This window comes from Anguilla rostrata, chromosome 18 (assembly GCF_018555375.3).
Source record: "Anguilla rostrata isolate EN2019 chromosome 18, ASM1855537v3, whole genome shotgun sequence".
Taxonomy (NCBI): Eukaryota; Metazoa; Chordata; class Actinopteri; order Anguilliformes; family Anguillidae; genus Anguilla; species Anguilla rostrata.
In genome coordinates this window covers 14,498,346-14,510,812 of record NC_057950.1, presented here as the reverse complement: position 1 = coordinate 14,510,812, position 12,467 = coordinate 14,498,346, and the positions used below count along the sequence as shown (strand labels likewise).

The 12,467-nt window shown below is 51.4% G+C and overlaps 1 protein-coding gene across 7 annotated transcripts in view; it reads left to right on the top strand.

Moving 5' to 3' along the window:
* The window catches only part of LOC135245102 (signal-induced proliferation-associated 1-like protein 2), a 37,790-nt gene that overhangs the window by 11,248 nt on the left and 14,075 nt on the right, over window positions 1-12,467 (top strand). For 4 of the 7 annotated variants that reach the window (XM_064317942.1, XM_064317943.1, XM_064317944.1 and 1 more), the window contains exons 2-7: window positions 3,116-4,677; window positions 6,595-6,728; window positions 7,168-7,356; window positions 10,168-10,342; window positions 11,154-11,257; window positions 12,114-12,271. In XM_064317942.1, the coding sequence (XP_064174012.1) occupies window positions 3,396-4,677; window positions 6,595-6,728; window positions 7,168-7,356; window positions 10,168-10,342; window positions 11,154-11,257; window positions 12,114-12,271 (2,042 nt within the window). In that variant the 5' untranslated portion in view covers window positions 3,116-3,395. Of the gene's footprint in view, window positions 1-3,112; window positions 4,678-6,594; window positions 6,729-7,167; window positions 7,357-10,167; window positions 10,343-11,153; window positions 11,258-12,113; window positions 12,272-12,467 lie in introns of all 7 variants that reach the window. The other 3 variants (XM_064317941.1, XM_064317940.1, XM_064317939.1) reach the window with 1 other exon arrangement.

Sequence of the window (12,467 nt, the reverse complement as noted above, 5' to 3'; positions counted from 1 at the left end):
ACCCACTTTATACAGACAGAGTGTGTGTGTGTGTGTGAGAGAGAGTGTGTGTGTGTGTGTGTGAGTGCACGTGTGTGAGTGGGAGTGTGAGTGCGTGAGTGTATGTACGTATGTGTGTGTGTACGTGTACGTGTGTGTGCGTACATTAATTTAATTTTTTCCCCTACAAATGCTGTACATGTACATGAGCTGTCACTTAGCTGTGCAATTTGCTCTTCTGAAGCGCTCTGCAATACTAAACTGCAGCACCTCCTTCAGTGAGACATAATCAAAACACTTTTGCATGAAGTTACACTGAAGAAGTTCTATGAAACACAATTTTGCTGAAGCTATGTTATATGAAACGCTAGTTTCCAAAGCTGTCTTATTCGAAACACTAGTTTGCTGAGGCTGTGTGTTATATAAAACACTAGTTAACTGAAGTTGTGTGCTATATGAAACACTAGTTAACTGAAGTTGTTTGTTGTATGAAACACTAGTTTGTTGAAGCTGTTTGTTGTTTGAAACAGTAGTTTGCTGAAGCTGTTTGTTCGAAAAGGTGGTTGGCTGAAGCCGTTATGAAACACTAGTTTGCTGAAGTTGTTGTTTGAAGCAGTAGTTTGCTGAAGCTGTTCTACAGAACACTAGTTTGCTGAAGTTGGTTATTGTTTGAAATGGCAGTTGGCTGAAGCTGTTTGTTGTATGAAACACTAGCTTGCTGAAGCTGTTTGTTGTTTGAAACGGTAGTTGGCTGAAGCTGTTGTTTGTAACGGTAGTTGGCTGAAGCTGTGTGTTAGGCTATATGAAACATTAGTTTGCTGAAGCTGTGTGCTATATGAAACATTAGTTTTCTGAAGCTGTGTGCTGTGTGAAACGCTGTGCCCATTATGACAAGCTATTCATATTCCCTTGTTAGAATCAGGCCATGATGCCGCAGGATTATTTTAAGACCTGGTGGAACTTCTGGGTCAGAGTGGACAGTCTCTGTCTCAGAGGCAGAAATGAGTTCATTGCTGTAATTAGCCTGCTCTCCTCTGTGCACTGCTAATGATGATAACCACTCCATCTGCGACAGAGGCGCACTGACGAATGAGAACTGCGTCTCCTGCTCACCTCCTCAACCCTGAGAACCGCGTCTCCTGCTGACCTCCTCAGCACTCCGAGATCGCTTCACAGAGCAGAGAGAACCGACTGACTGACTGTGTGACGGAGTGACTCCCCACACAGACACAGAAAAATCAACTGACCTAAAAAAAAAATCCAAAAAAACCTGCTGACTAAATTTCCATTCTTCAGTTTTATTGGAATAGTAATGAACATGTGTCATTGGAATACAATTTATTACGCGTCTAGACCTTCATTTTGTCCTTAATAACATGTTGCTCGCAGGCAGATAACCGTGGGCGTGAGTTGTCCTGACGGTGCAGGCGTGTTCCATGTGGGGCGGGGGGGGTGGGGGGTGAGTTAATATGACACAGGCCATGCGTCAGCAGGGAGCTGCTCACCAGCGGGGCGCCCTGTTTTGATTGGGCCTTCCGCTCGGGTTCGCAGTTCCGCACACGAGGAACGGCGGAGACGATGAGGCCATCACAGCTGCTTTTTCCTCTGCAGGATCAGCCTGTGCACCTCCGCAGAGGGCACAGCTGGGCTGTTACAGGCTGCGTTCAGACCCATCTGCTCAGGAGCTGCACTGACATTAACATGGAGCCGTGCTTCTGGAAGCATCCACTCCTCTCCTCATCAGCCGGACTCTGGGAGCGTTTATAGACGCTTTCACCATTACCCTCTACTTAAGACGAGGAGATTTAGGCTTGACTCCATTTCCGTGGGAATCTGAGATATTCTGGCAGTGGAAACTAAGAGAGCTCACGCAGAGAGAGCGAGAGAGAGACAGACAGAGAGAGAGAGAGAGAGCGGCTGACTAACTGCAACTCCAGAGACTTCCTCTGAATCGTGTTTGCTGGGTCCCGTTAACAAAAGCGCAGGCTGTTATCATTGTTGTCTCAGATGCTCGTAATGGTGCATTTAGATTGGAGCCCTTTGAAAGTGTGCTTAACAGCATCTGGCCTTCTGATTGGTTGGACACGGCAGACAGTGAGACACTTGTAGCGCAGCGCTAATCTACATCTGGCCCACGTTGCCCTCGCGCCGCTCGCTGGCTTTGAACAGTGCGCTTGAGTAAACGGTGCCGGGCTGTAGCCCCCGGATTATGAATGGCTGCTGCTGCGTGGGTAAGATGTGGCAGGATGTAGTAATTCCAGGGGGAAAGGGCGCTTCCCTGCACATGTGGATCAGCTTCAGTCCCACATGGAGCGGGACCGGAGGGCAGGTGGGGAGGGGGAAGTGGGGGAATATGGGGGGGGGGGGGTGCGGTGCCTGGAGGAGGTGGGGAGGAATCGGGGGTTCATGGGATGATTTGATTTGATTTTATCACGGTTGATGATTGTGTGGTACGGGACTGTTGGCTAATTCATCACAGTATCTCTCAGTTTTTCAGCTGGACGGCCAGTCTGGAGGCCAGGGGGACCCCGAAATAAAAGATATGGTTTCTCTTACTCTGTTACACTGCAACTTTGTGTGTGTGTGTGCGTGTGTGCGTGCGTGCGTGCATGTGGACAGTATGGTAGTGCTAAAGGTAAAACTGCCCCCATCTCCCCTGTCTTGTTCTCAGACAGTAAACCTCATCAGTTGCTGTTAGCCCTGTTATTTCCAGCGGGTATTCTGGGATGCTGGCTTTGTTCCATGCAGCTCGGGCTTATGGGTAGAGCTTGTGCTTTCTCTTTAAATGCGCAGGATGTGCTGAGTTTTGTATTAGTAGTATGCTGAGGCTCAGTCCTGCTGTTTCAGTTACTGTACAAACACAGTCTCTCTGAAACCTGTTCTGTATCTATGTGTGTGAGAGAGCTGTACATCACTCATACAAACACAGTCTCTCTGAAACCTGTTCTGTATCTGTGTGTGTGAGAGAGAGCTGTACATCACTCATACAAACACAGTCTCTCTGAAACCTGTTCTGTATCTGTGTGTGAGAAAGAGCTGTACATCACTCATGCAAACAGTCACTGAAACCTGTACTAATCTGCTGGATGTCCTGTTTCATCTAATGAGTGATTTCTCTCTCTCTCTCCCCCAGCAGATGGTGTGAAGCAGTGCGTCTCCTCGTCTGCTGACCGTGGCGCGAGTTCACTTCCCGCGAGCTTGAACCGTGACCTCTGACCTTACCATGGACAGGCAGTTCATCCCGCATCGCCCCGCCCTCTTCCTGTGAGTTATGGACGTGTGATAAGAGCTGACAGCTGGATGGTTGCTGGGTAGCGGAGCGGGCGTGTCCTCTCGTGAAGGCGGTAAGTGACTGATGGCGGTGTAATGGGGCGGGACGGTGGGATTCTGCTTGCGGAGGACGCGGCGAGGGGAAAATGAGCGATCGGAGCCCCAGCACAGACAGAGCGAATCCGCCGGGGGGGGCGGGGGGGCACGCAAGCGTGCAGTCTGATGAGCCCCTCGCCAGAGCCACGGGCCCCCCCGGAAACAAGGCCAACGGGACGCCGGCTCGGCCCAAAATGGGGGTGCGAGCGAGGACATCCGATTGGCTCCCCAGGACAGAGGGCTGGGAGGGCCGGCCACTGGCCGACCGCGAGGCGGCGACGAGCTTTCAGAACGGCGCCCGCGGGGACGCCCCCCCGAACTCCGGCGACCCTGCACTCCGATACTCGCTGGACAACCTCCTGAGCGTCCTCCCCGCCCGCGGGCTGCACCCCGTCCTGCAGCGGAGCAGCAGCGACGTCACCATCAGCGACATGGACACCGACGACCCCGCCGACCGCCGCGCCCTCAACCCCAACACGGGCGCGTCTCTGCGCCGGGCGTACGGCAGCGCCTCCTCCATCGACCAGCAGGGCGTGTGTGAGGATGGGCTCCTCACCGCGCTGTGGGGGGGCCACGCCGACGCCCCGCCCCCCCGCGGCCCCTCCGCCCCCTCCCCCAGCCTGCAGACGGCCGCGCAGATCGCCCGCGGGGAGATCGCCATGGACGCCGCGCCCCCGCACGCGCACGAGCGGGAGAAGGCCGTCTCTCAGCGGCGGAGGGCGGACCCCTCCGAGACCGCCTCCCTGTTCCGGAAGCTGCGGGGCGGGCGGGGCGAGCAGGAGGGGGCGCGGCTCCCCGGCGAGCAGGACGGGGCGCGGCGGCGGCGCGGAGCTCGGAAGTGCTTCGCTCACTACGACGTGCAGAGCGTCCTCTTCCACGTCGGCGAGGCGCTGGCCAATCGCGGCAGCCCGGGAAGGAGGAGGAACACCTCCACGGGGGCGTCGGCCGCCTCGCAGCACCCGCCCCCGGGGGGCGGGGCCCCGGCCGAGCCGGCGCGGGCAAGCCGCGAGGACCTGGGGGAGGACCGCGACTCGGACGAGGGTGACGGGAAGAGCAGCGAGCTGCTGCTCAGCTGCCCCTTCTTCCGCAACGAGGTCGGGGGCGAGGGCGAGAGGCGGATCTCGCTGTCCCGGGCCAGCGCCCCCCCGTACGGCGCGGGGGAGGGCTGCTCCTTCGAGTCCTCCCTCAGCTCCCACTGCACCAACGCGGGCGTGTCCGTGCTGGAGGTCCCGCGCGAGAACCAGCCCATACACCGGGAGAAGGTCAAGCGCTACATCATCGAGCACATCGACCTGGGGGCCTACTACTACCACAAGTACTTCTACGGGAAAGGTGAGGCTGTCCGCCCACCTGTGGCAAGGGAGGTTTGGGGTGTTTAGATGCTCTTTACAGGGAGGTTTGGGGTGTTTAGATGCCCTTTACAGGGAGGTTTGGGGTGTTTAGATGCCCTTTACAGGGGGGTTTGGGATGTTTAGATGCCCTTTACAGGGGGGTTTGGGTGTTTAGATGCCCTTTACAGGGGGGTTTGGGATGTTTAGATGCCCTTTACAGGGAGGTTTGGGTGTTTAGATGCTCTTTACAGGGAGGTTTGGGATGTTTAAATGCTCTTTACAGGGAGGTTTGGGTGTTTAGATGCCTTTACAGGGGGTTTGGGATGTTTAGATGCCCTTTACAGGGGGTTTGGGTGTTTAGATGCCCTTTACAGGGGGGTTTGGGTGTTTAGATGCCCTTTACAGGGGGTTTGGGTGTTTAGATGCCCTTTACAGGGAGGTTTGGGTGTTTAGATGCCCTTTACAGGGGGTTTGGGATGTTTAGATGCCCTTTACAGGGGGGTTTGGGTGTTTAGATGCCCTTTACAGGGGGTTTGGGATGTTTAGATGCCCTTTACAGGGAGGTTTGGGTGTTTAGATGCTCTTTACAGGGAGGTTTGGGATGTTTAAATGCTTTTTACAGGGAGGTTTGGGGTGTTTAAATGCTCTTTACAGGGAGGTTTGGGTGTTTAGATGCCCTTTACAAGGGGGTTTGGGTGTTTAGATGCTCTTTGCAGGGAGGTTTGGGTGTTTAGATGCTCTTTACAGGGAGGTTTGGGGTGTTTAGATGCTCTTTACAGGGAGGTTTGGGGTGTTTAGATGCTCTTTACAGGGAGGTTTGGGGTGTTTAGATGCTCTTTACAGGGAGGTTTGGGGTGTTTAGATGCCCTTTACAGGGAGGTTTGGGGTGTTTAGATGCCCTTTACAGGGGGGTTTGGGGTGTTTAGATGCTCTTTGCAGGGAGGTTTGGGGTGTTTAGATGCTCTTTACAGGGAGGTTTGGGGTGTTTAGATGCTCTTTACAGGGAGGTTTGGGGTGTTTAGATGCTCTTTGCAGGGAGGTTTGGGGTGTTTAGATGCTCTTTGCAGGGAGGTTTGGGGTGTTTAGATGCCCTTTACAGGGAGGTTTGGGGTGTTTAGATGCCCTTTACAGGGAGGTTGAGGGTGTTTGGGAACTTTGTTTGTAATTTATATTTACTAATTTCTTTTCCTAAGCGTAAGGGGTGTCTTACCACACATACACAAACACACACACCCGCACACATGCACGCACACACACAGACTGGCTGCAGCAGTTGAGCAGCTGCGCACTCATAAATGTCATAAATGAGAGGCCTGAATTTTTTGTCAGCTTCCTAGTGCGCTGCTGATTGGCCTCATGTGGTCACGTGGTCACATTATAGGTCAGAGTATCCATACTGACGTGTTGACTAAAGGATTTATGTTTGACCTCAAGCCCTAGGCTGAGGCTCTTAAAAGGCTGGTGGATTACACCGATCTCTTATGTGGGTTTAAGCTGTTATTGAATCCCTGTCGCCTTGGTTGTGTACCACATTAATTCCTGTTACCATGAATTTCAGCTTAACATAAACACAGTGGAAATCACGAACCAGTTCACAAAACCTCATAAAATAATTTTCTGTGATAGAATATACTTTTTGGACATAAAGGGAGGTGTATGAACAGGGAGGTGGAGTTTGGAGTGATTTACAATGGTCTGGTAATTATTATAGGCAGTGATGTTGGAAAAAAACTCTATTTTGGTAAATAAAAACAAGATTATTTTTAATTCCTTGTTAGTAATGTATTTGGCGCAGGATTTAACAAGCTCGCATTAAAATAGAGAAAGCTCCTGCAGTTCCAGCTGTGACCATTAGAGGGCGAAAGGGCAGAAAGCCAGTCGCGGCCGGTGATGCTGTTGGGTTCCTCTTCACCTGCAGAGCATCAGAACTACTTTGGCGTGGATGAGAACCTGGGACCCGTGGCGCTGAGCGTCCGTCGGGAGCGGCTGGAGGACGGCAGGAGTAAGGAGGGAACGCAGTACGCCTACCGCATCACCTTTAGAACCAGCGAGGTACTGCGCTACGCACAGCCCGGGCACAGGCAGAGCACAGCTCTACTGCACAGGGTTTACTGAGCACTGCTCTACTGCTCAGGTTTTAAAACACAGCTCTACTGCACAGGGTTTACACACCACTGCTCTACTGCACAGGGTCTACAGAGCACAGCTCTACTGCACAGGGTTTACACAGCACAGGTGTACTGCACAGGGTTTACATCTCAGCTCTTCTGCACAGGGTTTACACAGCACAGTTCTACTGCACAGGGTTTACAGAGCGCAGCTCTACTGCACAGTACAGCCAGATACTATAGAGTCACACACATATACACATACTTTATATACACACAACATACTAAAATAATTTTTTGAAAAGTTGAATTCTGTCCTCCTCTCCCACAATCTCACTCGCTCCATCCCTCCCCCTTTCCCCCGCCCCGCCTCCTGGCTGCAGCTCACCGCTCTGAGGGGGGCCATCCTGGAGGACTCGGTCCCCTCCACAGCGCGGCACGGGACTGCCCGGGGGCTCCCGCTGAAGGAGGTGCTGGAGGAGGTGCTGCCCGAGCTGAACACACAGTGCCTCCGCCTGGCCCTGAGCTCCCCCCACGTCTCCCAGCAACTGGTCCGGCTCGACGAGCAGGGGGTGAGTGTTGGGGAACTGGGGAGGGGGGAGGAGAGTGGGATGCGGGGCTGGGGGGAGTGAGTGAAGGGGGGGGGGTGAACCCCAAACCATGAGGCTCCATGAAGCCTGAGAAGCCCTAGCAACTGAAATGCTTATACCTAACTATGTTGTACATACCCATGCATGCTTACATATTGCTAAACCCTTGACTGCTGCTGCTGCTTCTACTGTTACTGTTCCTTGTTGTCCTCCTACTACCCCCTTTACTTCCTGTTTGGCTGATGACCTTATTGAGGTTGGGCACATCTGTTTGCATGATCACAGGGGGTATTAGAGCAAAAGGGAATCAGATGGTCACTATAAAACAAAAGGCCTTACAGCACAGAGAATGGCATTAGCCCTAAGGGACATGGCAGACTGAACCATAAAGCATTAACCAAGCGCAATATAAACAGCGTAAGATACAAGCTTACTGTAAATTATGTACTCTGCATGTAACAGTCACAGTATTACAGATCTGTATCTGTGTGTGTATGAAAGAGAACGCCACTTTAATTCAGATGGGCCTGTAGCAGTGCATGCTGGGCATTTTGGAATCAGACATGAATTTTCTCACTGTTCTGGAGTGAAATGGGACAGGATGGTGCGCTGTGATGAGTCTGTGCTCCTCTCAAAGCCTCACTATGTGATTTTTAATAATCCTCCGTGGGATTACGTGCGGAAAATAAGCCCTTCATTTTGTGCTTTTGATGTGCAGTAATGATGTTCTGCTCAGCAGACAGGGAACAGATCCTCTCTTGTTATGGTTATTATGTCTGTTAGACTGATTTCATCAGAGAGAAAGAGAGAGATTCTCATTCGATGTGAGCCACGTGCATGTAGAAACACGTGTACGCATGACGTACACACACACACACACACTCACACATGCACACACACTCACGCATGCACACACACACACTTATGGATGCACTCACACACACACACATGCGCACATATATACACACACACGTATGCACACGCACACACACACACGCACGCACACACACTACTCACAGCAGCACAGTTGCGTACGTGCGCGTGTGGCAGGCCCTCCATCTGCGTGCTTGTATGACAGATGTGTGTCATCACTGGCGCTGATTGAAACGGAGACGCGAGATCAGTGATTGCCCGGTGATTTAACGGGTTTCCGGTCCCTAATCTGCGACAGTTTGCCTCAAGCCTAAAGTCTCCATGGCAACAGCGTGCTGGTACCACCTGACCTGCAGGAGGGAGACGCGTGTCCTGCAGAAAATGGCGGCGACTGGCTGAACAGAACATTCAGAACATTCCGCTGTTTCAGAACTGCGTCAAAGTGCCACTCTGATCTCCACCGTGGATCTACAGAGCTCCGTCTTTATTTAACACTGTGTACTGTATGGACTGTGCACCTTTATATTTAACACAGTGTACAGTACAGACTGTGCATCTTTGTATTTAACACAGCGTACAGTACCAACTGCGTATTTTTTATATTTAACAGCGTATACAGTGCAGACTATATGTTTATATGTTTGATATGGAAGACCTGCATTCTTTCAGTTACCCTTGACCTTATTTTTCATTCATAGTTTTTTTATTTAAAGAATTTTGTCATTTGTTCATTGAAAGTGTAAGCACACTGTGTGCTTTTTAAAGACCATTCCTCATACACAAGTGTCTTGTGTACCAGCACACACCTAACACCGTGTGCATTGCTACATGCAGTATCAGATGTTATCCTTTTTCCTTCTGGGGTTATGATAAAATGACTCTTGTAGTTGCGGAGGGAACATCAGGGCATTCTGATTGGCTGCTGTCGACGTGGCTGTGCAGCAGCAGTAATGACCCTGATTAAACAGGGAGGCCCAGTGAGCTGTTATTCACACAGCCGCAGTGCGTGTTAGATGTAAAGATTCCCGTTGCTGCAGATTAGTGTTAAGCGGGCTCCCTGGCGTGCAGCGGACGAGCGGGCTGCCACTTCCTGCCCTCCATGGCGACGGTGGGCAAGGGAACCTCAGCTGACTGAAGTGCTGGTCAGAGCTCTGGAACTTTCACAGACTTTACAGGGATCTCTGATAGACAGAAGCCTGAAGGAAACTGTGTTAACATTCCCAGTTGGCCACTGCCACCAGATAAAGACTTTGCTGTAACAGGCGGCTGATATACAGTATAACTGTGCTCTTGCAGTGGTGGTTAATTTAGCTCTTCTGATTGGTGTGTGCTTGTAGTGGTGATTAATTGGGCTCTTGTGATTGGTGCGTGATTGCAGTGGTGGTTAGTGGGGCTCTTTGGAGATGTGCGTGATTGCAGTGGCGGGTAGTGGTGCTCTTCTGATTGGTGTGTGATTACAGTGGTGATTAATTGGGCTCTTCTGATTGGTATGTGATTGCAGTGGTGGTTAATGTGGTTCTTCTGATTGGTGTGTGATGATTTGTGGGGCTCTTCTGATTGATGTGTGGTGATTAATGGGGCTCTTCTGATTGGTGTGTGGTGATAAATGGGGCTCTTCTGATTGGTGTGTGGTGATTAATGAGGCTCTTCTGATTGGTGTGTGGTGATTAATGGGGCTCTTCTGTTTGGCGTGTGGTCATAAATGGGGCTCTTATGATTGGTGTGTGACTGCAGTGGTGATTAATGGGGCTCTTCTGATTGGTGTGTGGTCATTAATGGGGCTCTTCTGATTGGTGTGTGACTGCAGTGGTGATTAATGGGGCTCTTCTGTTTGGTGTGTGACTGCAGTGGTGATTAATGGGGCTCTTCTGATTGGTGTGTGTGATTAATTGGACCCTTCTGATTGGTGTGCGACTGCAGCTGAGTTTCCAGCACAAGGTGGGGGTGCTGTACTGCCGGGCGGGGCAGAGCACGGAGGAGCAGATGTACAATAACGAGAGCGCTGGCCCGGCCTTCACACAGTTCCTGGACCTGCTGGGACAGACAGTCCGACTGAAGGGCTTCAGCAAGTACAGAGCGCAGCTGGACAACAAGAGTAAGAGCTGCGCATACACACTGCACGTACACTACTACACACATAATATACACACTGCACGTACGCATACTACACACACAATGCACACACTGCACGTACACTACTACACACATCATATACACACTGCACATACAGTACTACACACACTGTACGTACACTACTACACACATAATGCACACACTGCACATACAGTACTACACACACTGCACGTACACATACTGCACACACACTGCACACGCGTTACACACATGCACACACACATACAGCCCTGTTCCTCTGTGTAACTGCAGAGTAACCAGCCATGTTCCTCTGTGTAACTGCAGAGTAACCAGCCGTGCTCCTCTGTGTAACTAGAGTAACTAGCCGTGTTCCTCTGTGTAACTGTACAGTAACCAGCCCTGTTCCTCTGTGTAACTGTAGAGTAAGGAGCCCTGTTCCTCTGTGTAACTGTACAGTAACCAGCCCTGATCCTCTGTGTAACTGTACAGTAACCAGCCCTGATCCTCTGTGTAACTGTACAGTAACCAGCCCTGATCCTCTGTGTAACTATACAGTAACCAGCCCTGTTCCTCTGTGTAACTGTAGAGTAAGGAGCCCTGTTCCTCTGTGTAACTGTAGAGTAACCAGCCCTGATCCTCTGTGTAACTGTAGAGTAACCAGCCCTGTTCCTCTGTGTAACTGTAGAGTAAGGAGCCCTGATCCTCTGTGTAACTGTAGAGTAACCAGCCCTGATCCTCTGTGTAACTGTACAGTAACCAGCCCTGATCCTCTGTGTAACTGTACAGTAACCAGCCCTGATCCTCTGTTGCAGCTGATTCTACAGGGACCCACTCCTTGTACACCACTTATAAGGACTATGAGCTCATGTTCCATGTGTCCACCATGCTCCCCTACACACCCAATAACAGACAGCAGGTGAGTGCACTGTGCCTCCGGACTGTGTGTGTGTGTGGGTGAGTGTGTGTGAGAGAATGTGTGAGTGTGTCTGTGTGGGTGGGTGGGTGTGTGAGAGAATGTGTGTTTGTGTCTGTGCGTGTGGTGTGCGTGTGTGTGTGTGTGTGTGTGTGTGTTGTGTGTGTGTGTGTGTGTGTGTGTGTGTGTGGGTGTGGGTGGGTGTGTGTGTGTGTGAGAATGTGTGTTTGTGAGTGTGTGGGTGGGTGTGTGTGAGAGAATGTGTGAGTGTGTCTGTGTGTCTGTGTGTGTGTGGGTGGGTGGGTGAGTGTGTGTCCCTTGCTGGCCCTGGGGGTTTGATTGGCAAGTGCAGATTGCTGGGCCAGTTATCATACCTGCAGTTTACGCACCTGCCAATCTTCCCCAGCTCAGAATAACCGGCATGTCTGCAGGCAGCGTTGCCGTGGTGACGGCACCTTATGCAGGTGTTAATTATTACGGCCTGGGGATGGTCTGATTAGTGGAATTAATTGGATGGTTGCCGATGTGAGCAGGGTGTGGATAAGACTGATTAATAAACCAATTAAGCAGTGTCCTGGATGTTGGACACGCCCACTGCAGCTCACCCCAGTCTCAGACAGGCCTGCTCACAGTGATGACAGGACTTAGAACATTCCAGAACCGTGTCCCTGGCAGGCTGCTTCCTGTACACAGGGTCAGAGGTCACTCAGACGAGAGGAAGTGAGTCAGGAGTCACTGGCAGCAACAAGGGGGGTCCCTCTGGGACTGGTGGGGTTCAGAGCTGATATCTGGATGCAGGGTGAGCAGAGCAGGGTTTAGGGTTTTAATATCTCCTCTCTTCCTTTCTCGCTGTGCGTAGCTTTTGCGCAAACGGCACATAGGAAATGACATCGTCACCGTGGTGTTCCAGGAGCCCGGAGCCCTCCCCTTCACCCCCAAAAACATCCGCTCCCATTTCCAGCACATCTTCATCATCGTCAGAGTCCACAACCCCGGCACTGAGAGTGTGTGCTACAGGTAAGAGTGTGTTACACCTGCACTGAGAGTGTGTGTTCCAGGTAAGAGTGTGTTACACCTGCACTGAGAGTGTGTGTTCCAGGTAAGGGTGTGTGCTTCAGGTAAGAGTGTGTTTAATCATATGACACGTTTACCAAACAGCTTTATGTTCAATTATCTTTCATTATTCATTTACTGAGGTGTCCTCACCCAGGTA